The sequence below is a fragment of the Mirounga angustirostris genome, unplaced genomic scaffold (genome assembly GCF_029215605.1).
Source record: "Mirounga angustirostris isolate CCGP_5_RB_7025 unplaced genomic scaffold, mMirAng1.0.hap1 SCAF_8, whole genome shotgun sequence".
NCBI lineage: Eukaryota > Metazoa > Chordata > Mammalia > Carnivora > Phocidae > Mirounga > Mirounga angustirostris.
This window is the reverse complement of record NW_026991716.1, coordinates 47706907-47734720: the sequence shown is the minus strand read 5'-3', so window position 1 is coordinate 47734720 and position 27814 is coordinate 47706907. Positions and strand designations below refer to the sequence as shown.

General features: G+C 40.1%; 1 protein-coding gene across 3 annotated transcripts in view; it reads right to left on the bottom strand.

Moving 5' to 3' along the window:
• Window positions 1–27814, bottom strand: part of EFHC1 (EF-hand domain containing 1) — a 66741-nt gene that overhangs the window by 19681 nt on the left and 19246 nt on the right. For 2 of the 3 annotated variants that reach the window (XM_045867007.3, XM_064597699.1), the window contains exons 5-9: window positions 25412–25604; window positions 18599–18819; window positions 12294–12434; window positions 7942–8155; window positions 7401–7548 (exon numbers count right to left, since the gene is read on the bottom strand). In XM_045867007.3, coding sequence (XP_045722963.1) covers window positions 7401–7548; window positions 7942–8155; window positions 12294–12434; window positions 18599–18819; window positions 25412–25604 — 917 coding nt within the window. Of the gene's footprint in view, window positions 1–2610; window positions 3453–7400; window positions 7549–7941; window positions 8156–12293; window positions 12435–18598; window positions 18820–25411; window positions 25605–27814 lie in introns of those variants that run through there. The other variant, XM_064597698.1, reaches the window with a different exon arrangement.

The window sequence follows — 27814 nt, the reverse complement described above, 5'->3', positions numbered from 1 at the left end:
GGGAGGGCGATGGTAAAGAGTGACTTACATGTAGATCAAAAAAGGCTAAACACTAGACCAGGGACTTGGCAAACTACAACAGTTCAAAACCAACCTGCTGCCCGTTCTAAATAAAGTTTAATTGGCATTCAGTCACACCTTCATTTACACATTGTCTATGACTGCTTTCACCCTGGAAGGGCAGAGTTGAGTGGTTCTGACAGATGGTATGGCCCACAAAGCCTAAACTATTTACTACTTGTCTCTTCACTAAAAATATCTGCCATCCCCTGTCCTACACTAAGAGCTCCCTACGCTCTCATATATTTGCCTGAGCATTTATTAAGGTCTGGCACAAGGCACAAGCTCACGCAGCTGTTGAATTAATGAATTAATGAACAAGAGACCATTAGATTTGGAAGCAATCGATGACCTTCAAGAAAGCAACTTATGAAGCATGGATGCTGAAGCAGTCAGAAAGGAGGTGGTTACAGACTCAAAACAGAAGAATGAAATTTGGAGAAATGGGAGCTACTTATCTTTGACAAGAAGGTAAAGAAAAGGTGAGTAATAGTTTGGAAACTTTCTAAGGTGAAGAGTGAGAAAATGGAAGGAACTTACCTTGGATCATTTGATCTCATATTTAAGACCATACTCAATTTGCAAATTGAATATGGAAGAACTTGGGGCATAAAGAAAAAAATGAGAATATTTGGGAATGTCTATATGGGAAAAGTGGCTAAAAGTGAAAAAGGATGAAAAAGCTCACTGAGCAGGGGAGGAGCGTCACCTCAAAGATGACAGCACAAATGGGGATGCTAATTAAGCAATGATATATGAACACATGGAGATTTTGTGTAGAGGGGTGGATTTATGAGCATTTGTTTTTTTGTAAGTCTGAGTTCCATATACCACAGTGAGAACCCAAAACCCAAAAGGACTTCAGATAAAGTCAATACTCAATTACCTGTGCACTTTTTAATTTTCTGGCTCAGAGAAAGAAAATGGGTAACTCCAAATATTATCATCCTGTGATTGACACTTGACATAAAAAGTCCTCAGGTCTGACAAGTACTCGAGAAACCCTTTATTATTCTTAGTGATGATTAGTCAAATAAAGGATCTGTAGCTCCTTAGAGCAGGTTCTTGATCAGATGGGAGGAGTCAGGAGCCAAAGACAGCATGGCTAGAAGACATGGAAGGTGCGGCATCTGGAGTCACATCATTTTTCTCTCACTTATCTATCTGACCCATCAGAAGAGAAAAGAGGGAAGATGAGGGTCAAAACAGGGACAGCAATGTAGAGAAATAAAATTTCTCTTTATTTTTATTGGTATCTTAATCTAAGTGCCACACACTATCTTTTCCTCATTACTAAATCAGGAAAAAGAAAGAGATTCTACTGGTAGTATACCAAAGCAAGAACCTTTTCAGTGTTGCTGGTATTTGCATAGACATGAGGAAATTACAGAAAAAACTTTTGAGAAGTACTTGAATTAGATATACGACCATGAATCTCCCCTTGGCCCTTAAGGCTGCCCAGTCACCAAACTGTGCTTCTCTAGAACATGGGCCTCCGACTTTCCTAGACAGTTGCCATATTTCATTAGGCCTTTGACATTTGTTTCACATTTTTTATATGTCTGGAAGTAGGAGGCATTTTTTTTTTTTTTAAAGATTTTATTTATTTGACAGAGAAAGACACAGCAAGAGAGGGAACACAAGCGGGGGGGAGTGGGAGAGGGAGAAGCAGGCTCCCCGCCGAGCAGGGAGCCCAATACGGGACTCGATCCAGGGACTCCAGGATCACGACCTGAGCCGAAGGCAGTCGCTTAACCAACTGAGTCACCCAGGCGCCCAGGAGGCATTTTTTAATTGATGGTGAATGTCAGTTATAATTGACAGTTTATTTCTTAGTAGATAAAATAACACTATGCATTTATTTTCATTTTATTTTTATATTTCAGTGATCTAGTCAGTAGAATGGTACAATTCACAATTCTTCACTCTCCTGAAACCTCCAACATGTTCCCATCCTTATTCTTCCTATGGCACTATGACTCTGAAAACGAGATGCTCAGAAGGGCCCTTCAAACCATATCCACCCACCTCCCAGGTGCTGCACCCACACACTCCACCTTCCTGCTTGTTGCCATAGATCAAGGTTTCAAAGAGTAATTCTAGGACTTCTGGAGGCTCCTGAGATCCTTTTGGGGTCTGTGAGGTAAAAACTATTCTCATAATAATACGAAACCAGTATTATTTGTTTTAACTTTTGTTTTCTCAAAAATGCACAATGGAGTTTTCCAAAGGTTATATGATGAATGATACCACAGCAATCTGAATACAGAGGCAGATGAAAATCCAGCTGTCTATTAATAAAGTCAGACATTAAGGAGACTTGCAGAAATGTAAAACAATGCCACTCCTCTAATTTTTTTTTTGTTTGGAAATATAGTTTTTTTTTTAATTTTATTATGTTATGTTAGTCACCATACATCATTAGTTTTTGATGTAGTGATCCACGATTCATTGTTTTTGTATAACACCAGTGCTCCATGCAATATGTGCCCTCCTTAATACCCATCACCAAGCTAACCCATCCCTCCACCCCCTTCCCCTCTAAAACCCTGTTTGTTTCTCAGAGTCCATAGTCTCTCATGGTTCATCTCTCGCTCTGATTGTCCCCCCTTCATTTTTCTCTTCCTTCTCCTAATGTCCTCCATGTTATTCCTTACGTTCCACAAATAAGTGAAACCATATGATAATTGATTTTCTCTGCTTGACTTATTTCACTTAGCATAATCTCCTCCAGTCCCATCCATGTTGATGTAAAAGTTGGGTATTCATCCTTTCTGGTGGCTGAGTAATATTCCATTGTATATATGGACCACATCTTCTTTATCCATTCATCTGTCGAAGGGCATCTCGGCTCTTTCCACAGTCCGCTCTCCCTGCGGACATTGCTGCTATGAACATTGGGGTGCATATGGCCCTTCTTTTCACTACATCTGTGTCTTTGGGGTAAATACCCAGGAGTGCAATTGCTGGGTCATAGGGTAGCTCTATTTTTTAATTTTCTGAGGCACCTCCACACTGTTTTCCAAAGTGGCTGTACCAACTTGCATTCCTACCAACAGTGTAAGAGGGTTCCCCTTTCTCCAACATTTGTTGCTTCTTGCCTTGTCAATTTTTGCCATTCTAACTGGTGTAAGGTGGTATCTCAGTGTGGTTTTGATTTGAATTTCCCTGATGGCTAATGATGATGAACAGTTTTTCATGTGTCTATTAGCCATTTGTATGTCTTCTTTGGAGAAATGTCTGTTCATGTCTTCTGCCCATTTTTTGACTTGATTATTTGTTTTTTGGGTGTTGAGTTTGAGAAGTTCTTTATAGGTCCTGGTACCAGCCCTTTATCTGTAGTGTCATTTGCAAATATCTTCTCCCATTCTGTGGGTTGCCTTTTTTGTTGACTGTTGGAAAATAGTTATTTTTTTATAAAACATTATTTATGTTAACACGGAATGGGTTTATTATTTTTTGAAACAAATTAATGAATATTCTTAATTTCTCAGATATAATTTTTATTATGGTAAATACGGATAGATATAAACCACACACACAAAAACTCTTTGTGGTCCTCCCTAATTTTTAGGAGTAGACTGGTGCTCTGAGACCAAAGAGTTTGAGAACGACCACCAGATGAATGCTTGGTGCTTCTATCTTAAAGCCCATTCCTCCACCAGGTTCCATGTCCCATCTCTCACACACACTCCACAAAGCTCCCCTCTTACACATATGTCAGTTTCCCTCTCTGCACAATCATTCCCATTTATGTATAAACATGCTGTTTATTTTATCTTAAAAATAAACAAAAACTTCTCCTGTTCCTCTATCAGCTACTGCCCATGTCTCTTCCCCTTTGCACAAAACTTCCTCAAAAAAGTTGTCCATACTTCCAGTCTCAAATTCCTCTCCTCCCATTCATTCTTTTTTTTCTTTAATTTTATTTCCATATAGTTGACACACAGTTTCAGGTGCACAACATAGTAATTCCACAAGTTTCTACCTTATGATGTGCTCACCACAAGTAGTTGCCATCTTCCCACTCTCTCTTAAATCCCCTCCCATTGGATTTTCCTGCTCTTCCCACTCGGATCCCCCCACATTGTTAAGTCCCCATTTGACAAAACGAATCCTGTCTTCCTTGATATACAGGCAGCTGTCCCTTTGCAGGGCTCTGATAAGGGTGAATTTCAGTTAACACTGTTTAAATAACCCAGTCCCTCAACAACATGGTTCAAATTCCAGTTACCACATTTATTAACTGTGAGGAATTACAGGAAGCACAAACTCACTGTCGGGCTGCTCAGTGCACCGACCACCACATAAACAACTCATGCACAGTGAGCAGTGACAATCATCTCATTTGTTTCAAAGTCTGTCAGCAACTGGCCACCAGGCATCTGTTTTTTAGCTCACAGATAGACAGCAAAATGTATATTTGAAATGAATCACTGAAAGAGGAAATTGGCGAAGAAAAGTGAAAGTGAAGCAAAGACACAAAAGTGCTAACACTGGATGTAGAAATGGAATCTAACATAATGGAGGTACAGAAGTAGCCACCTGGGAACGGGGACTGTCAGCGCAGTGCTCAGCTAGGGGAAGGGCGACTTAGGGCCTGAATGAGGACAGGGGGTGCGTGGAAAGGACAAGCGTCTCCCAGATGCATTGAGAAACTTCACATTAAAAGAACTCTCAGAGGTACTTCACCGTTGTTAAAGGAACACGAGGAGATATTTCACAACATTGAAAGCAAAAATAATAAAATGTTGAAAGTTGATCCAAAATTAGAAAGGAATATGCCAATTTGCCAAGGCATAGAAAAGATATTTGCTCCGGTTATGTGACAAGAACGAGGCAAGCAGTGTTCAACCTTGTCTCGGCAAGTTTATTTTACAAAGAAGTAAAACACTTTAATTCTTGATGTTTCCAAATTTTTTTTTTTTTTTTTTTTAAGACTTAGAGCAAGTGTGCATGCGAGTAGGGGAAGGGGCAGAGGGACAGGGAGAGAGAATCTCAAGCCGACTCTCTTGCAGAAGCGCAGAGCCCAATGAGGGGCTCGATCTCACACCCCTGAGATAATGACCTGAGCCGAAACCAAGCATCGGACGCTCAACTGACTGAGCCACCCAGGTGTCCCGCCTTTGTTTTAAAAAATTAGTGTACTAAACGCAAATTGGTCTTACTATTTTTTCACTTCCTTGTACATATATAACCATCAGAGTTTTTCATGTTTTGACAGAAATTTTTAAAGGTCCCAGAACAGTAAATTTTCCCATCGATTATTAAGACTGTTTGGCATGGTTGCTTTTAGAGTTCGGAGCTCCATGCAAAGGGAGTGCGGCCTGCACTTCCCTCATCTGACTTCCAGGCCACCACACCCACTTGCTTCTCTTCCTGCCTTGCTAGCTGACGTCCCAGTCTCCTCTCTCAACACTTACTGTGGGAGGACATCAGAGCCCAGTTCTGGGAGCTATTCTATTTGCACCGCTCCCTTAGAGATTTCACCCTGTCTTGTGGCTTGAAACATCATCTATATGCCAACAATTTCCACATTTATATCCCCAGCTTAGACCTCTTGCCTGAAAGCCAGATTTATATATCCAATGGCCAGCTCCACCTGGATATGCGTAGATACCTTAAACCCAGGATACTGTTAGAAGATGGAGGAGGGTCAGTAAAGTATCCTCTATAATGTAAAGGCACTTTAAGACTGAAAAACAAAGCAAGCCACTCCATCCCATTTATGTAGTTTCTTTCAGGGTAACTTACAGGGGGGATCAGGGAGACGGATCCAGACAGGAATGATCCCGGCAGCACTCGGCTATTCTAGGCCCCTCTTCTCCACCCACTCAGGACTTCAATCCCCAGCTTTTATGGAGCAAGGGGCATGGTGGTGAGGTCACAGGGCAGCTATCTAAAGTGGCGCCATTTGTGCAACAAAGGATCTTTACTAGTTACCTAAAGTGGGGCCTTCTGTGGGCCAGCCATCTCTACTAGTTACCTAAAGTGGGGCCTTCTGTGGGCCAGCCATCTCTACTAATTACCTAAAGTGGGGTCTTCTGTTCACCACTTTAGGGAAGATCAGAACAAGCCTCCTGCAATCCCATCAGGGCAGACATTAACCTCCACAGGACCAGGAACACATAGCCCCGAGGGGGGACGTTGCGTGGACATGAACAAAATGGAGGGCCAAAGATGGAGTCAATGTGGTCAGCACTCCTACAATAGCCAAAACCGAAATCCTTCCCCCAACCAAAAAAAACCCTCCTCTACTACCCACAATGCACATCTTCCCCATCTCAGTTGATGGCAACTCCTTCCTTCCAGTTGCTCAGGCCAAAAACCTTAAGAGTCATTCTTAACTACTATCTTATATCCTCTGTATAATCTGTCTCAAGTCCTATTGGCTCTACCTTCAAAATATATCCAGAATCAGACTTTTCTCCACGTTCACCGATGCACCTGGTCCACACACCCTCACCTCTTACCTGGATTATTATGACATGGTCCTAACTGGTCTCCCTCCTGATCTAGTCTCAGCACAGCAGCCAGGCGAGTTCTTGTAAAACACGTGCCAAATCTGGCCAGTCCTTTCCTGAGAACCCCCACAGTGGCTCACCATTTCACTCAGAGAAAAGTCAACATCTTTCCAAAGACCCAGTGGGTCTTACAGGATCTAGGCCCTTCTTACGGGGCTATGTTCTAACCCCACCTCCTCCTCTTCCTCTCACTCCCTCATTCTTGCCGCTTTCACTGGCCTGCTTCTTTCCAGAACTCTGGGCAGGCTGGGCCTTCACACTCGCCAGTCCCTCTTCCTGGAGAGCTCCTCCTCCAAATAGCCACATGCCTGACTCCTTTTAAGTGTTTGCTCACTGTCACCTTCTCAAGGTGTACCCGGCTCCCCAGATCAACTGTTACCCACCGTCATCCTGCAGAAATCCTTATCACTCTTATTCTCTATTTTCCATAGCATTCATCCCCTAATGTGCTGTATGGTTTACTTGTGTTGTTTATTGGTTGTCTCCCTCTCCTACTGCTTAGAAGGTCAACTCCAGGAAAGCAGCAACTTCTCATCTATTCTGTTGACTGATAAAAGCCCAAGGGCCTACTGATAGTATCTGATACATATAGGCATTCAATAATTATTTGCTAAATAAATGAAGTTGAAAAAGTTCTAAGTTACTAGTTATTATAATGGACCCCCAGAGAACCTTCTGTGTACGTCTAATAACTCCCATTTGGTGAGGAAAATCTGAAAATCTAAAATGTGATTACTCATTCATTTTATCAAGAACTATTTCCTAAATATTTTATATGTGCCAAAGCCAAATTGGACCTTAGATGGTCAAACATACTTTTCCAATTCTGGTGCAGGACCTTCTTGCTTTTGAACACGGTTCTGAATGGACAAGAGTGCTTCTGGTGAATACTGGGCAGCATTGCTCTCCATGTACTTCAAAACATAGTCGTCTGTGTCAAGGATGACAAACCGGTGGCCAAACACTGGGGAGAGGGTAGAAATACACTTAGCTTGGTTATGGTTTTAATCATGCCATTAGGGGTAAAATAATACTGATCCTCCAATGACAAGTTCACAGATAGGCATCTGTGACCTAGATGAAGGAACATTCCATAGCTCTCTAAACTAATATGCAGTAGTTCGCTCAGTGTTCAGGAAGCTCGGGGTCTACATCTATAGCCCACAAATGCGACCAACTTACAGTTTAATTGACATGGAAAGAGATCAAGACACTGTATCACATATACAAGAATATTAGCTTTAGCTCAGGTGGAATGCAGCCTAACTGCCTCTTACAAGTTAAACGAATTAAATTCCCACTAAGAAGAACCCATTCACTTGGCAGGTAGGAAACACTAAGCTGTGCTTTGACCTACCCTCAATCACAGCACCAATGAAGAAGTCAGTCGGGCCATAGTAGATGGGGTTTTCCGCTGTTGAGGACGGTTTAGCAACTTTAGTTCTGCCAAGGTACTTGCCCCCAATGATGCCAGAATTGCGGACAGGTGGCTCAAAGATACTGATCATGTCACTGGCAAGAAAATAAGAGAAGACAAATCGGCGGTCTTTGTCTTCCGGGATAGGAGATTCCTAGACAGGAGAAGAAAGGAAGTTATTATGAAGGTACATGATAGACCCCGATGTTCTAAACTTAAGTATCTACAGGACAAGGTATAAAATATAAACCAAATACACAAAGTATAATGTAAGTGAACAGGATGGGGGGCGGGGACTGTGGTGGTCTGGAAAGGACATGCCTCATCTAAAGGAGGCTGCCCCAACTCAACTCTGACTGGTTGCTGCCTTGTGCGAATGTAAGCTCAATGTTGTGTGATCTTCCCGTTTCTCACGGGAAGACAGAAATCCGGGTGTTGTATGTGAGTGATGAATCACTAAATTTTACACCTGAACCTAATATTACACTGTATGTTAACTAACTGGAATTTAAACAAAAACTCGGAAAAAAAAATAAAACCCCTGATTTTAAAATGTTGACCTTAACTCTTTTAAAGCACTATGTGCGCCAAACAAAACATGTGGGCTATGTTCTGCCCACAGGCTGCCCACAGTTTGAGACCTCTTGGCTGACATGTTCAGTTTCACAGACACTAAGATGATTATGCAAAGTTTAGTTCTTTAAACAAATCCATTGATATACATAATTTTAATAAGAAAATTTAAGAAAGGAGGAATGAGTAACATAATGTCATAGAGTTGAAGTTGATTCTGGGAAACTATCTTGTAGCAAGACTATTCGTATATCAAATCACTGAGAGTGATCACATAACCCTAAGAAACCAATTCCAGATTGAACAAGCTTAAATACAGACATGCTTATTCTTGACTAAAATCCTGTCAAAGTACAACTTCAGCACATATCTTTTCATTTACAACATGGAATTTCTTGTATAATAATTTCTCATTTATCAAAGAAAGTCACTGGGTTTCCTCTTGTCAAATAATTTCCTCATACCATTCCCTAATCTAACCGTCTCCAAACTTTTTCGATTAGACACTCTTAACAATAAAAAATTTTTTAAACAAACATCCACAATATAGTTAATAAAAATCAAATCACATCACTCCTCTGTTCTCAAACCTCCAGAGGATTCCCGTCACACTGAATAAAATACGAAGTTCTGAGCACGGCGACAGGCAGGTCTGTACCAAGGGGGTAGCGGGGGAGAGCCAATGGTTCCTCCTGGCAGGAGTATTTTAGGAGTATTTTAAAAGTTAAAAAAAAAATCGTTATGTTTTTATTTAGAACTAAGTGTAAAGTTGCATTAACAATAGAGAATTTTCATATACTCCTTACCAGGTTCCCCTAACATTAGCATCTTACATAGCTTACATAACCATCCAATTATCAGACCCAGAGTAATGGTACAACAGTAACAGTAAATAGTAACGGCACACGGGGCGCCTGGGTGGCTCAGTCGGTTGGGCGACTGCCTTTGGCTCAGGTCATGATCCTGGAGTCCCTGGATCGAGTCCCGCATCGGGCTCCCTGCTCGGCAGGGAGTCTGCTTCTCCCTCTGACCCTCCCCCCTCTCATGTGCTCTCTCTCATTCTCTCTCAAATAAATAAATAAAATTTAAAAAAAAATAGTAACGGCACAATACTATTAAATAAATCACAGTTCTTATTCAAATTTCACCTGTTTTTCACTTATGTTCTTTTTCTGACTCAGGATCCTATACAGGATCTCACATTGCATTTAGTTGTTCTTTCTCTTTGATCTCCTTCAATCTGTGACAGTTCCTCATTCTGTCCTTGTCTTTCACGACCTTGACACTTTTGAAGAGTAATGGTCAATTATTTTGTTGAATGTCCCTTGTGCATCTCATTTTTGCATTTTTGGCAAAAATACCACAGAAAGACTATCTTGTCTTTCTCAGATATCGTAACAAGGAGTTCACGATATCGAAAGATCTTATTATTGGTGATGTTGACCTTGGTCATGTGGGTAAGAAGATAAATGCTGGGTTTCTCCCTTCTAAAATTACCATCTTTCCCTTTGCAGTTGATAAATATCTTAAGAAACACACCTTGAAACTATGAAAATCCTGTTTCTCCTCAAAGGTCTTCCGGTAATTTTAGCATCCACTGATGGATATTCTCTGCAACCATTATTGCTGTGGTGTGTGCTTAATGGTAATTTTTTATTGCCCTCTTCTCTTCCACATTTAGTAACTGAAATTCTACTGTACAGAGGCACAGCCTGAGGATGAGTATTGTATTGCTGATATTTAGAATTACAGGCACACAATGAGAGTAAGAAGCAGATCAACTTTTGGGTTTATTTTTAAATTGTCTGCAGGCTTCTTACCTACATCGCTTGTTACCTGCATCATGGGTGACTACTCCCACCACTCTACGCCTCCGGCCTTGCTAGGCCACTGGCTGTAAGACTCTGAGCTGGTGCCTGATCCCATCTTCATTTCTGTCTCTCTACCCTCCATTCCCTGTACACCACATCTACATGAAATGCAGTTCCCTCAGATATGCTGCTGGCCAGCTCCCTGGGCCATTCATTCTGGTCTCCACTCAGCTGTGTGCCCCCTCCCCAGCATTTCCCTTATTGACCAGTTAAATGAGCCCCTCCCCATCACTCTGTCTCCTGCTTTACTTTTCACAGCATGTTTACTACTTGTTCTTTGATGATATATTTACTCTTGTCCAGAATATCCTTAACTGGAATGTAAGCTCCACGAGGCCAGAGATTTGTCTGTCTTGTTTTCCACTGTACCCTCAATGCCCAGAACAATGCCAAGCCCAAGGTAGTTCTTTAATATTTGTTGAATGAATGAATAATTCAACATCTATTCTTCTACATAAACATGTTCTGTGTCCTACAAAGTACATATAAAAATATCAGGGGCTATAAAAAAGTGCACTCCTGATAAATTATAAGCAGAGGCTGTAATATTTTCTTCAGAGCGTCCATGGAGTATCAGCTCTCTGCAGGCTCCTTGGAAGGCCAAGCCTGCTGCTGTGGAGACCACTGCTCAAGTCGAGTTATTACCTTCTCGAGCTTCCCCAAGTCCCTCTGCTGGCACTCCACCCTGAGCCCCCGATACTTCACTAGCCATACTTGTACTTAGGCCCGAACCACCTGTCTGGGTTTAGCATACTTTATTTCTTTTATATGTATATACTTTTTACTGTGAACTATAACACACATAGAGAAAATCTGCAAAAAACCAAAATGTACAGTTCAAAGAATTTTCATTAAGTGAACAGTCGTGGAACCACCACCCAGTCAAGAAACAGAACGTTGATGGAAACTAGAAAGCCCTCCCAACTGAGAGAACTTGGTAATAATGTAAAACATTCATTAATCAGAATTTTTATAGTAGGGAGTATGCTACTTGGCCTAGAGTTTGCTAGAACTTCCTTTTTATTTAAAGCTTTGTTCAACATTTTTCTAAAATATAGTAGTCAGCTATGTCTTGATTTAATTTTTATTTTTTCAAATACATGCATACAGTTTGAAAAATCACTTGGCCTACCTCCCACACTCCCAATTCCTATTCCCAGAAGTAACTTATTTCAATTTCTATTTATATCCATATTTCTAAATAAAATGCTTATAGTCCTATTTCTGTATGTTTTCCATTTTTAAAGATATTACCCTTTGAACTCCTATCAGTAATTTGCCTCAGGTAACTCAGCCAATGAGTGGAATATTCAGGATTTAAATTTATGTCTGTTTCCAAACCCATGCTCTTAATTCACTAGCCATATGACCTCTCAAAGGCAATATCTATTAAATTGGTAGGATCCCATTTATTACATTTAAGAAATACAAAATACATCAAGCTAGATATCACAAGTAATGATAAAAATTAGTAAGATACGGTCCCTACCCTCAAGGAAATCACAGTACACTCGATTGCACACAAGTACACAGATAATTTCACTATGTCAGGCTTTCATGATTACTTAATAAAAAAGGCAAAAAGGTCAGTCAAAATTTGAGGGGTAGAAGGGAGAGATTAACGGTCTAAGAACGATGTTTGCAGGAGATAGGACTAGAGCTAGATCTTGGCTCAGGGACCACTGCTAACACTACCCAACCCACCCAAAGGCTGGAGACTGGGTCCCGTGGCTGTTTAAATAACACACGACTCTGCCGACTGTTACCCTGCAGCTTAACAGACAAAAAGGACCACTGGGCACAGTACTGAGACCAAACGGAATCTTAGCACACGGAAATCATCCTCACCAGTGCAGCCAAATAACGAAGCACCTTGTTATCGTTCATCAGCATTTTAATAACATCTTTTTTCGGAGCCTTTGGAATGAGAACAAAGCAATTCTGAGCGGAGTCTTCAACAAGTCCATAACCGTTATAGGGAGGTAATTCCTGGAGAAATAGAAGAAATAAAGCAGATGCTATTTGTGTTAAAATTACATTAAAGGTAACCAAGTTTCTTTTTTAAATATCTAGAAGATACTTATTCAAAAGCAATTTCTATATACACAAATGTACTGTAGTCAGAAACTAAAACATTGCATATTCCATTCCTTTTTATATATAAGCTTTATACCATGATCACTGCTCATAGGAATGACAGATGATGCTACAGAGTAACTCAAAGGGCTAGACCAAAAGTTCAGCAGTCCCCCTTACTCACGGGGGATATGTTCCAAGACCCCCAGTAGATGCCTGAACCCTGTATATACTATGCTTTTTCCCATACATACTTTTGATAAAATTTAACTTATAAATTAGACACAGTAAGAGATTAACAACGATAACCAATAATAAAGTAGAACAATTATAACGACATACTGTAATAAAAGTTACGTGAATGTGGTCTCTCAAAATATTTTATTGTACTACACTCACCCTTCTTGTGATGACATAAGATGATTAAATGCCTACATGATGAGATGAAGTGAGGTGAATGACATAGGTGTTGTGACATAGTGTTAGGCTACTATTGACCTTCTGATGATACATCAAGAGGAGGATCATCTGCTTCCAGACTGTGGTTGACCGTGGGTAACTGAAACCGTGAAAAGCAAAACCGTGGATAAGGGAGGACTCGTGTGTTGCTGATGTCCACTGATCCCTTACCACCAAAGCAAGACCTGGCCCTACTCCTGGTCCCAATCCTGGCCCTGTGGTCATCCTACCATGGACAAGCCCAAGGATCTGTGACTTCTTTGTTCTAGGGTGTGTGTGTGTGTGTTGGCATTGGGGGAGGGCAGGACTTGGTTCGTGCTACTATTTTCCTATTTATCTCCTTATTTCTAGTATTTTTATTTCTTGATTTTTGCCACACAAACAGGGGTGGCGGCCATTCTTTACTGAGAACTCAGACTCCTTGTCCACTCCGGACTCTCCTTTCCTAGCAAAGGAGCAAACTCAAGAAACCAAACTTCTGCTATGACCGTTACTTGGTGAGTTAGCATGAAAGTACAGGATGAGCTTTTCTTTTTCATTCAGGCCCCATGAAGAGCTGAAAGCATCACTCTAAGATGGTAGGATTTCTTGGTCTAAAAACTTGAGTTCAGTGGCTGTTTTCCTCTCCTCGATGAGGACTGCAGCAGAGTTCTTTCTCTTTGACTCCTTTTTGCTGTGCTTCCTCAGCAAAGTCGGCTTATTCCATACATTTCATGTGTAGGGACCTTCCCCAAATCTTTCTATATATTGTATTGAAGCACTTTGACAAATTAGTCTATACAGTCCATTTGTAACAGATACTTCCTCAAAACCTGTGACTACTCTGCTCATCCAAGGTGTAATGCCTGGATCACTGCCTCTTCGCCCACCTCCTGGGGCCATAATGTGATCATCATGGAGGAAATATGACTAGTGCATCCAGTAGATGGACAATGGCCTAACTTGCTCTAAATGCAAAACCACTACTCAATGAATATACAGGTTTGCCATGGACAGAGGGACCTTGAGTGAGACACCACATGCTGAGCATTTGAGTTACTCTAGAGGATAGGCAGAAATATACAGTGGTGGAATCTAAACTTCCTCTGGGTGTTGGCAGTGGAGATTGAAGAACTTTGAAATAGGGAGGTAAGCCTCTGAACACCTTCCTCTCAAATTCTTTTTGTGTTTTAACAGAGTTCAACCTATTTTTTCTGAATCACACCTTATGCCCCCTGCTTGGAATGAAGACCTTCCCTAAATATCAGCCCCTATGCCTGGGGTCCTGGCACTATGCTTCTCGTCTTGCAAGCTACTGTCTACTGTCGGTGTCCTGTTCTACACTAGATGAGCCACTCACTCCTCAATAATCCTGCTCACATGCTCCACCCGCATTATCTTAACAAAACAAGTACACAGGGAGCTTGAGAGTCCCATAATCCTCCAAATAAAGCTTCCAGAGGCCAGCTCCATAGCGGATTTGCTCTCCTAGTTCTGGATTCTTTGTCTTCCCTACCAGCAGGTCTCCCGATGGAGTCAACCTGAGACAGACACATCTGGCCAGTGGATACATTTACTTACTCCTGAGCTAACAGCCTGATCTAAGTGTCATGATTCTTGAATTGAATATATCCTCTTCATATCTGCTTCTACCCCTGATCATTGGCCTGCCTCTAGCTTTATCCCTCAAGAACCCAGCTACAGCTTCCCACCCCGGCTTTCCAACCACGTTGTGCAGGGTTTAAATGATGGAAGCATAATGACTAAGGAGAACTGAAAGGTATTTGCTGTTTGGTAAGTGGTGCTCTCCTACTCATTTCCAACAAAGACTTCCATGGACAAGCACAGAGCACTTATGTGTAATTGTTTATTATAAAGAATTTACTGAAAATAAACTGACCAAATACTATGACTCATGTGCCATGTGTATGGATGGAGAATTGGTTTTATATTACAGGGTGACTGAATGGGCAAAACAAACGAACCAAAATCTACAGTGGTTCTTCAGTTCACTCTGCTCTCATCTAAGCCCTCCCTTCCCTTCCTTTCTTTAGAAGACAGGTTAGAAGAAAAAGATGAGAGTGAAAGAATGGGAAGCAGAGGTGTTGTAGGACTCAGAACTTGTATCAGCTCAAAAGATGGATCAAAGCCTTTCACTAAGAAAAATGCACTATTATATTGCAGTCCCTCCCCATTCTACTTCCTGGTTAGGTCAGATTCCTTCTTGTAAAGGGGTTTGGCATTTAATAAACTCCCCCGTGTACTTTGCAGTGCGACCTTGGACTGCTATCTCATACTATACTTCTCTATAAACTGAAGTGACGGAATAGTTTGCTTAATCAAAATCTAGATCTTTCCTATGGTACTTTTTCTCATATATTGCAACAAATGGTACCCCCAATATTTGGGGATAGGAGCAAGGGCTTTATTATAATTATTATTTTTTAAATTTTTTAATTTTTTAAAAGATTTTATTTATTTATTTGACAGAGAGAGACATAGTGAGAGCAGGAACACAAGCAGGGGGAGTGGGAGAGAGAGAAGCAGGCTTCCCGCAGAGCAGGGAGCCCAACGTGGGGCTTGATCCCAGGACCCTGGGATCATGATCTGAGCCAAAGGCAGACGCTTAACGACTGAGCCACCCAGGCGCCCCGGCTTTATTATAATTCTTAATCAATGAGCCCATTCATTGGTAAAGAATCCTATCAGAGAAAAAAACTGACAGCAAGAAGTATTATCTCGATCCATACTTCCTTCCAGAAGTTTTATTGCCCCTGGGAATTCATAGCATATTAAATCCAAATCCTTCTTTGTAATTGTTTTTATGAAATGTTGGTTCCAAAAGGCTGGCCTAAGATATCATTGCCTCTTTGGGGAACAAATGCATACTTCATAGGCAGTCTTCTTGTGTAGTTCAAGAAACATACCACATGCGCCCTATTTGCTAGGCACTGAGTTAAGTGCTCCCTGGCCTCAAGGACCTTACGGTGTAGTAAAAAAGATTCTTAGACAGATACTTTAATAAATATAATAGGTAAGTACTAGCAGAGGGAGGCACAGGACCCCAGGACACACAGGAGAGGTGATTAAGCCTGCTAGGAGCTTAGAGATGCCTTCTTGGAAGAGAGGAGGCCTACACCGAGTCTGGAAGGGTAAGGAGGAGCTGTGTAAAGAAATGATGGCAAAGGGGTTCAAGCGCATGGAAGAGCATCAGCAAAAGTGCAGGAGAGTGAAACAGGAGGCTGTGCTGCCAGAACCACAGCTAACTCAGGGCACTTGGAGGCTAAATGCAAGAAGCAGGGCAGCCAATCAGGGGAAGGCAGATGCCTGCACTGGAGGAATTCATTAATTCCATCCTTCCATTCACAGGTTTCTTTTGAAAAGAAAGAGCCACAACCTTATTTTACACACAGAGGAGTAAAGATATATATCTTTATATATAAAGATAGGTCACAGGTATCAATACCCAATTTTATACATAGGCAACAGACCAAAGAGGCTGGATGCATTGCTCCAGCCCCAAGTGCGCGGAACAGGTGCCAATGCTTACGGTCTGTGATACGGCGCTGCCTTAACACATCAGATACTTCTTTTTTAAAAAAAAAAAAAATATTTTATTTATTTATTTGAGAGAGAAAGAATGAGACAGAGAGAGCATGAGAGGGGGGAGGGTCAGAGGGAGAAGCAGACTCCCTGCTGAGCGGGGAGTCTGATGCGGGACTCCATCCCGGGACTCCAGGATCATGACCTGAGCTGAAGGCAGTCGCTTAACCAACTGAGCCACCCAGACGCCCCACATCAGATACTTCTTGAATTTGCTGTATAATGTGTAATTTTTAACACAGGCAATTTTTTTTTTTTTTTTGAGAGAGAGAGAGGGTGCGCAAGTGCGAGGGGGGTGGGGGGGAGAGAAAGAATCTCAAGCAGACTCACACCCAGTGCAGAGCCCCACGTGGGGCTCCATCCCATGATCCTGAGACCATGACTTGAGCCGAAATCAAGAGTTGGTCGCTCAACGGACTGAGTGACCCAGGTGCTCCCCCATGCAATTCTTACTTGAATTTCTAAAATATGTGGCTGAACCACTCTGAAGGCTCAAGTCTATCTGATTACCATGTGGGTGCATTTAAAAGAACCACGACCTTACTCTCAGATCAGAATGGACTCTGTGGTACACAGTACTAAATTTCGTGGTTCAGTATAATTCTAAGGAAAGCTATGTGGCAATGAAAGAAAGCTATCTTCCAACATCTTCATTAATCAGCTTCTGTTCACTCCCAATTAGTTTTTAAGTAAAAGGGTCTGATAGATAGGCAGGGAACAGTGAAATGTCCTAGCAGTCTGGAATTTTAAGAGAGGTCTTTTTTAATCAAAATAAAAAAATTATATGGGGCGCCTGGGTGGCTCAGATAGTTAAGCATCTGCCTTTGGCTCAGGTCATGATCTCCGGGTCCTGGGATCGAGTCCACGTCCGGCTCCCAGCTCAGCAGGGAGTCTGCTTCTCCCTCTCCCTCTGCCTCTCCCCCTGCTTGTACTCTCTCTGTCTTTCTCAAACAAATCTTTAAACAAATAAAAATAAAAAATAATAAAATAATAGAAGTAATACAAGGTTTGGTATAAGAAGAGAAATTAAAAGCACACAGAGTATAAAAAGAAAGGTCCCTTGTCATCTCGCACTGCCCTCCCCACCCCCCATTCTCACATGTGGAACTACCCACTGTGAACAGTGTGAGTGGAGAGTCCTCCAGGTCCTCTCTTTGGTAAGTGTAAGCAGATACTGTATGCAGCAATTTACACAAACAGGGCCGTATAACATAAACGCATTCACTTACAAATGTGACGGACATTTTGCCATGTTGATATGCAGAGACTGACTTCCTCTTTTTCTCTTTAACCAGTCTTATAGTCTCACATTCTTCTCACTGTTCTATAGTTTGTTCTGCCAATCTCCTTACACTTTATTATAAGTAATCCTTACTTACACATATCCTTACACCTATCACTTTATGGTCCCCAGACCAGATTTTCTAGATCAAGAGGCAGGTAATATTTTATTTTGAAAAAATTAAAAGGACGACACTGCCCTTCAAAAAGGTTTTTCCTATTAGCTCTTCTGTTAACAGTATATGAAAATGACCATTTGGGGGTATCTCGCTGGCTCAGTCAGTAGAGCATGCGGCTCTTGGTCTCAGGGTTGTGGGTTTGAGCCTGATAGTAGATGTAGGGATTACTTTAAAAAAGTGAAAAAAAAAAAAGAAAAGAAAATGTCCATTTCTTCAGATCAGGGCAAACACTGGATATTGTGAGTCTTTTTAAATCAAATACATCCAAAACCTCATTATTTTCATTGGTCTTTTTTTTTTTTAATTTATTTTTGAGAGAGAGAGAGCATGAGCGGGAGGGGCAGAAGGAGAGAGAGAAGGACAGAGAATCTGAAACAAAACTCTGCACTGAGCATGGAGGAGGGTCTTTTCATATGTTCATTAGCCATTTGTATTTCTTCTTTTGTGAAGTGCTCTGTATCATATGCTTTGTCCATCTTTTATTGGGTATTCACATGACTCCATTTTTTCTTTTTCTTAAACCTCTATATCAAAAGATTAATTCTCGCACTACACTCGGAACTAGTGTTCCATTACCGGTTTCACAGGAGGTGGCTCCTTCTTGCTCACATCAATACGTGGTAAATCAGAGATTCCAAACTTTTCTTTGTAATATTGTCGAGTGAAAGGATCACAATCATAGATGAAGAAGGTTCTCCCGAGGATAGTGAGTGGTTTCCCCACAATGAAGTCTTTGGCGGTATACCATTCCAACACCTCTTGATCAGAGATCTCCAGCACACACTGAGGGAAGTTCTCTGACAGAAGATAACAGGGAGAGAAGAAAGAAAAGGAATAAGGATGGGAAGAAAGACTGACACACAGCAGCTGGGCACTCTTGAGAATTATGGTCTCTAGCTCTGGTCAAGGGTCTCCTCTACTCTCCCAGCAGAAAATAAGGTTGTGTATTTCCATCTGTTGACCGGACACAGAAATAATATCCCAGATAGTTTTTGTGAAGTCATTCTCCCTTATTCAGCTTGAACTATCAGTACAGGTCACTAACCTTAGCAGAACTCATGCTTAGGGGAAATCATTACAGGAGGAAAGAATAAATGTCCTTCTATAGAGTACAAGATCAACGGAGGGATCTAAATCATTCAGTTCAACCTTTGACCCATTTATTCATTCACACAACATATTATCAATGACCACATATATCATGTACCAGGTTCACTGCTAAATACCGAGATTATAACAACAGTGTAGGCGAGATTTCTGCCTTGATGGAGAAAACAGTCTGTTTGGGACAACGGATACTAAACAATTACACAAATAATAGTTTCATTTCAATTGTGATCACTGCTAGAAGGACAGTCTGACCTAGTCTTCTGGCAGGAGGCAGGGTCAGTGAGATGATCATACTAATCTGTTTATCTGGGCACTCAACAGATTTTCAAATGTAGAATCAACCTTGCATTTTGGGAGGTAGAAATCCAATTCTATCACATTGTTTTATGGGAACTAAGGATTGACTTATTTAAAACTGATTCCCTGCAGCATGGCCACCATGGAAACCGTAAGATAGTCAATTCTGGTAAAGTGCCACACTGTATAGCTGTAACCACAAAGCTTGACCCTAGAACTCTGATCACAGGGTGCTTGAGAGGCCACTATTCTCCCAACTGATAATTGATAAGATGGAAAAATAGGAAAGAAGGCTAAGGTTTTGTTACATCAGACAGAAAGGCTTGAGCGCCAGTCCTTGATCATGCCAAAAGATCATGATTTTCCCAATCATGCATCTTTTTTTTTCTTTTCTTTTCTTTTTTTTTTTTAAAGATTATTTATTTATTTATTTATTTATTTGAGAGAGAGTGAGAGAGAAACAGCATGAGAGGGGATAGGGTCAGAGGGAGAAGCAGGCTCTCTGCCGAGCCGGGAGCCCGATGTGGGACTCGATCCCAGGACTCCAGGATCATGACCTGAGCCGAAGGCAGTCGCCCAACCAACTGAGCCACCCAGGCGCCCCCCCAATCATGCATCTTAAAAGCCCTATAGACCAAGGGTTCCTTCTCCCATTGCCTAGTGCCTAACCCTACTAGACCCCTTTGAGTTACCTCAGGAAGTGATGGCCACTGGGGGACACAGTCAACAATGTTCCAGGAGACCCGGGGTGTGTATGTGTGTGGGTGCATGTGCACACGTGTGCACACACACTATACAACCATTCACCTTTTTTGCTTAACAATTATATTTTTCATATGTAGCTGGATTTCATTTACTGATATTTTATATAAGTTTTTTGCATATATGACTGTAGTCTTACTCATGGTGTCTTTGATTTTATTGGTCTTTTCTTAATGAATGAATTAGTTCTTTTCTATGAATCTGTATTAGGCTTATAATTAGCTGTTCTTTATTTGGCAAAACTGAAAAATTATCTAGATCTGGTGTTTGTGGAGAATTTTTTAAGTGATTCTATTTTCTTAATGGTTAAAGACATTTGGTCTCTATTTCCTCCTGGACAAGTTAAATTTTTCTAAAACTTTGCTCATTTCACACACACAAAAAAGAGACAAACCAAAAAACAGACTCTTAACTACAGAGAACAAACGGATGGTTACCAGAAGGGAAGTCGGTAGAGGGATGGGTGAAATAGGTGAAGGGGATTAAAAGTACACGTATCTTGGGGAGGGTATATGCTCTGGTAAGCGCTGTGAATTGTGCAAGACTGTTGAATCTCAGATCTGTACCTCTGAAACAAATAATGCAATATATGTTAAGAAAAAAAAAAAAGGAGAAGAAGGTAGCGGGAGGGGAAGAATGAAGCAGGGGAAATCGGAGGGGTAGACGAACCATGAGAGATGACGGACTCTAAAAAACAAACTGAGGGTTCTAGAGGGGAGGGGGGTGGGAGGATGGGTTAGCCTGGTGATGGGTATCAAGGAGGGCACATTCTGCATGGAGCACTGGCTGTTATGCACAAACAATGAATCATGGAACACTTCATCTAAAACTAATGATGTAATGTATGGGAATTAACATAAGAATAAATAAATTAAAAAAAAGTACACGTATCTTGATGAGCACTGAGTAATACATGGAAGTGTTGAATCACTATATTGTACACCTGAAACTAACATAACACTGTATGTTAACTATACTGGAATAAAAATTTAATTTAATTTCAATTAAAATTTGCTCGTTTCATCTAACTGAAATTAATTTCCAAATACATGAGTTTTTTTTTTAATAGTTCTGAAATTGAATTCTAACTTGTGTTGAAATTAGAAAATATGGTTTAAGATGCCCCGACTTTAAAAATAACGTTAAGACTGACCAGTTTTTATAAGTGTTCCATCTGTACTTGAAGAAATGGGAATTCTCGGGCGCCTGGGTGGCTCAGTTGGTTAAGCGACTGCCTTCGGCTCAGGTCATGATCCTGGAGTCCCTGGATCGAGTCCCACATCGAGTCCCACATCGGGCTCCCTGCTCGGCAGGGAGTCTGCTTCTCCCTCTGACCCTCCTCCCTCTCATGTGCTCTCTCTCATTCTCTCTCTCAAATAAATAAATAAAAATCTTAAAAAAAAAAAAAAAAGAAAGAAATGGGAATTCTCCAGGTGTTGATGCATTCATTATATCAACACTGACAATTCTATTATTTAAATCATATATATATATGTGCTTATTATCTTTTTGATCTAACAATTATAAGAAGAAATGTTTTAATGACTCCCACTATTTTGATGAATTTGTCCATTCTCTTTGCCTAATAATGCTATAAATTTTTGTCTTTCATGTTTTGAAGCCATGTTACTAACCGCATTCAAGTTTAGAATTAGTATATTTTCCTGGTAAATACAATTCTTGCAACATGTATGATCTTCTTTATCTCTAGCAATGCTTTCTGCCTTAATGTCTATTGGTATTTTAGTAATATAGCCTTATCAGTTTCTTTTGCTGCTTGATTGTACATCTTTTTTGACCTTTTTATGTCTCTGTATCTTAAGTATGTTCTTAAAATATTTTTCAAAGTTTATTGTTTTTTAATCCTATCCCTTCTCCTAAGTCTTTGTTGTAATATATTTCAATTCTACCTTGATATTTTTTAACTCCCACAAATTCAACATTGTTTTTTTAGTTTGTATAGTCAATGTTTATTTAGATATACCCACACGCTGCCATTTTCTTCTTCTTTTTTTAAAATCACTTCTTATATCTCAGACCTTACTTCTGGAATAATTTTCTTTCTACTAAAAGTACACTCTAGAATATTCCTAGTAAGGGTCTTTTGTTAGTAAAATCTGTTTTGTTTGCCTGGAAATGTATTTCACTTTCTTCTTGAAAGATAGTTTCTCTAGGTATTAAATTCTGTTTTCTTCTCAGCACTCTGAAGATTTCAGTACGCTGTCTTCTGGTAACTAGTGCTGCTATTGAGAGGTCAGTTGTCATTGTAGCTGCCATTCTGTATGGATAGCCTTGTTTCTTGGGCTGCTTTTATGATCTTTTTGAATTTGGTGTTCTTAAGTTTGACTATAACATATCTAAGTATGGACTTATATTTTTACGTTAGTGAGGTATAATCGACTACAATAAGTTGTACATATTTAGAGTGTACAATTTTGATGTTGTTTAACATTTGTATTTACCAAGGGAAAGGCAAGGTCAAAGGATGAAAGCCAGTCTAAAGGATAGTTAACAGACTTTAAGAACCTAGAACCTTAGGTTCAACAGCTGAGTAGAAAGCTTCTGGTGACCTTCTTTTGACATTACTTACCACATAGTGGTAAACTGCAATTACGTTCAACAAAGAACGAACTTTTATAATTCCTGAAACTTTAACTCTATCCATTATAAAAATACAATTTTTATTCATCTTAACTACTTAAATGAAGGCGCTGGCAAAGAGAACTTCTGAAAGATACTCCCGTAACTGCCTATTACTGTCCAACACAAACTCTGCCTAGCCCCTGTCTCTTGGATGCCCCCAAACATAACATACTTGTTCCTAATGCCCGACCCTTGCTCTTGTTCTTCTCTAACGTGCACTTTCCCTTTGTTCTCTGCCACTCTAAATCTGGGTCCAACCTCAGGTCTCCCACAAAGCCTTCCTTAGTCTTTCTAGGTCACATCTCTTCTTCTGAGCTCTGTCTACATGACATAACTAATTACATAATCAGATGATCTGGTACACTTGTGTTATTGTTAAACAGCTTTGTGTATTTATATGACTTGTCTCTACAGTCACTAGAAGTGACTGAAGGACAGAGATTCTAGGTCTGGAAGTTATGCTTTCATTTTATCCTCCACAGCACTTACAACATGAAATAGTTCCCTTAGCAGATATTTAACTCTTGTTTAATTGAATGTAATTCAAATCATCCATTGGATAAATAAATGACTTTGAGAGTCAATTAGATGCTACTTCTTCAACATCACAGTTCTAGTTAAAGGAATTATTCAGCTGATGGAAGCTTAGCCTTTTCTGTCCTGCTACTGCATGACTAACTTTCACAAGAAGATATGTTTCCTATCTCTTAAAAGGACCCTATATATGTCACCAGGCTGCCTCTCCACATAACTTTGATGAAAATTTTGGTTAAAATTTGAGATGTTATAGAGGCGCTTGGCTGGCTTGGTTGGGAGAGTGTGTGACTCTTCATCTTTGGGTTGTGAGTTCAAGCCCCATGTTGGTTGCACAGATTACTTTAAAAAAACTGGGGAAGTTATAAAAGAGGATGATCACATATTTAAAATTTTAAACATAGGCCATGTTGATACGGCAGAGACAAACACAGAACTTGAGATTTCAAGGGGTTCAGTTTCAGTGATACCTTTTTCATGCCTGAATAAATTCCCATTCTTTCTCTTAATCTACCGTAAATCTAACATCCTCTAGATGGCAGGAATTTCAGGCTCATGTAAGCATTCTGGAAGGCCTAAATTAGTACATTAGTCTCAGTGTCCTAGAACCTGAGAGGGTTCTACAGGAGGCCAAGTATAAGAATATAGTCAACAGCAACCGGACTGTGTTGAACTAGGGCTCAAATCCAGTTGCTGCTATCTGAGAATGCGAGCTATATTAGCAATTATTTTCATTTCTCTAAGACAGATTTTCGCCACTAATTCTCTTAGTTTTAAAATGGGGACTATTTCCCCAATCTCATTCTCCTCTACTTCATATGCAACCATTCTAATGTGCAGCTTTTTATGTGTGTACTACGCATATCGTTTTGTTTGGACTTCACTTTACATAAATATTATTGCATTGTACATCTCTTTTTCTTTTTTTTACACAGCACTTCGCTTTTAAGTGCATCCATTTGCTTTCTTTACATTTAGTTATTGCTTGTAATTACTACTATTTATCAAGCTGTACCTTCACCACATTTTGTTTATCTACTATCCCAGTGATGGAAATCTCCACCTCCTTGCCCCCAAGTAACACTGCTTAAAAAAAAAAATACTATATAGGCAAATCAATACATGTAGATAGATTGAATTTAGCCTTCAGACTGCCAGTTTGTTTATAACCTCTAACCTCAACTTGTTTATAATCTCTGAGACAAACCTCTTGCACAATACCTGAAATTTCTTATCTCCTAGTTCCAAAAAATAGAGTAAAAAGAAAACCAACAAAAGTATTTACAGAGTTCTGTCAGCCATCCAAGCATGAGAGATGTCATCACATATGACCAAGATGACATTTTTGCAAGAGAAAATTCTTAAACCACTAAGTCAATAACCAACGTAAGTGTACTTATTCCAGAGAAAGAATGATGGGCGGCGGTGTCAGCTGCACTTTGTTGCATTCTCCCTCTCCAGTCACTAGGTTATTTTACACAGCAAAGAGAGCAGGGGCTGACACAATGGGGCCCCACCTCTGAGTCACAGACATGCCTTTTCCAATCTTAAGTTATCCTACATACAAACTTCCTGTTTAGGAAGTATTGAGGTGAGAAGTAAAGTCAGGAAAGAACATAAGGAAATGGTAAGCTATATGAAAACAAGCTTGTTGTAAAAATGTATTAAAAATCTGATATTAAATTGCTTTACTTCAGAAGTCTTGCTCTTCTGCACTTTAAATGAATCTCCCACTGCTGTTTTGGTTGTTTCCTTGATTTGGGTATCAGTGATCTCCACCAGACCATTTTGGAGGCAAGCCTGGACTGTGGGGCAAGCAATGAGGGGAGTTACGGGAAAGCTATTTCTTTTTTAATTTTTTATTGTTATGTTAATCACCATACATTACATCATTAGTTTTTGATGGGAAAGCTATTTTTTGAGTACCTATAAGAACGCAGCAAGAGCCTCCCAAGTGTAAAGGGAATGACCATACTGATTAAGTAACTCCTTCGAGAGCCAAAAGATGTCCCAATTACGGAGGATAAACTGAATCAAACATACTTGCATTCTCCACCAAAACCTTTGGCATGCGCTGGCGGTTCATCAGGAGTGGGAAAGGATCTCGCCCATCGTTCCGTTCATGGACTTCTCGAATTTCCACTGTATCATCCATAAGATAGTAATGAATGATGTAGGTCCGACATTCACCAAACATGCTGTCTGTATCATCCCAGACTGCATAGAATCGAAGAACCTTTGAGGAATCCAAAGTAGTGACTTAAATAAGAATTCTACAAGTGGAGAGATTAACTTAACTACTTTGGCATTCAGATATCAGACAATGATGGAAAGATTAGCTACAAAGACAATGAAGTAATCGCAGATGGTAAAAAAAAAAATTCACCAAAGATAGAAAAACATACAAAAATTATATACCAGATGTCAACAGCTGTAAAATATTAAATAACAGGCTTATAAGTTTGTATTGAGAAAGCAGAATTCACTTTGATCCAAAATATTAGTCAGTGAAAGAGAAGCCAAATTAAAAGAGCAATGGAAACTATAAGACACTGATGAAAGAAATTGAGGAAGACACAAATAGGTGGAGAGATATTTTGTGCTCACAGTAAAAGAATTAATATTGTTAAAATGTCCATGCTACCCAAAGCAATCTACAGATTTAATGCAATCCCTATCAAGATTCCAATGGCATTTTTCACAGAACTAGAACAAATAATTCCAAAATTTGTATGGAACCACAAAAGACCCTGAATAGCCAAAAAACTCTTGAGAAAGAACAAAGGCAGAGGTACCATGCTCCCTGATTTCAAACTATACTACAACACTATAGTAATCAAAACAGTATGGCACTGGCATAAAAACAGACACATAGATCAACAGAACAGAAATGAGAGCCCAGAAACAAACTCACACTTCTATGGTCAATTAATTTATGAAAAATGAGGCAAGAATATACAATGGGGAAAGAGTCTCTTCAATAAATGGTGCTGGGAAAACTGTGGACAGCTACATGCAAAAGAATGAAACTAGACCACTTTCTCACACCATACACAAAAATAAACTCCAAATAGATTAAAGACCTGAAACATAAAACTCCTAGGAGAAACACAGGCAGTAAGCTTGTTGACATTGATCTGAGCCATGTTTCTTCGGATGTGACTCCAAAGGCAAAGGAAACAAAAGCAAAAATAAACAAATGAGACTACATCAAACTAAAAAGCTTCTATACAATGAAGAAAACTATCAACAAAATGAAAATGCAGCCTATTGAAGGGGAGAAGATATTTACAGATCATATCTGATAAGGAAGGGATTAACATCTAAAATATATAAAGAACTCCTACAACTCAGTAACAAAAAACCACAAATTCTGATTTAAAAAAATTTGGCAGAGGATCTGAATAGATATTTTTCCAAAGAAGACATACAAATGGCCAAGAGATACATGAAAAGATGCTCAACATCATTAATCATCAGAGAAATGCAAACCAAAACACCAATGAGGTATCACCTTACACTTGTCAGAATGGCTATCATCAAAAAGACAAGAAATAAGTGTTGGTTGGAGAAAAAGGAACCCTCGTACACTGTTGGTGGGAATGTAAATTGGTGCGACCACTATGGAAAACAGTATGAAGTGCCTCAGAAAATTAAAAATAGAAATACCATATGATCCAGCAATTCCACTACTGGGTAGCCTCCAAAGAAAACGAAACACTAATTCAAAAAGATATAAGCAGGGCACCTGGGTGGCTCAGTCGGTTAAGCGACTGCCTTCGGCTCAGGTCATGATCCTGGAGTCCCGGGATCGAGTCCCGCATCGGGCTCCCTGCTCGGCGGGGAGTCTGCTTCTCCCTCTGACCCTCCCCCCCCCATGTGTGTGCTCTCTCTCTCTCTCAAATAAATAAATAAAATCTTTAAAAAAAAAAAAAAAAGATATAAGCAACCCCATGTTCACTGTAGCATTATTTACAATAGTCAAGATTCGGAAATAACCTGTCCACCAATGGATGAATGGAGAAAGAAGATGTAGTTTATATATACAATGGAATATTACTCAGCCATATAAAAGAGTGAAATCTTGCCCTTTGCAACAACATGGATGGACTCTGAGGGTATTATGCTGAGTGAAACAAGTCAGACAGAGAAAGACAAATATTGCATAATGTCACTTATATGTGGAATCTAAAAAACAAAACAAACAAAACCAAACCCAGCTCATAGACATGGAGAACAGATTGGTGGCTGTCAGAGGGTAGGGAGCTTGGGATGCAGGTGGTGGGGGAATGGATGAAATAGGTGAAGGGGATCAAGAAGCACAAACTTCCAGTTATAAAATAAATAAGTCATGGGAACGTAATGTACAGCATAGGGAATATAGTCAATAATATTATATTAACTTTGTAATATGACAGATGGTAACGACTTATTGTGGTGACAATT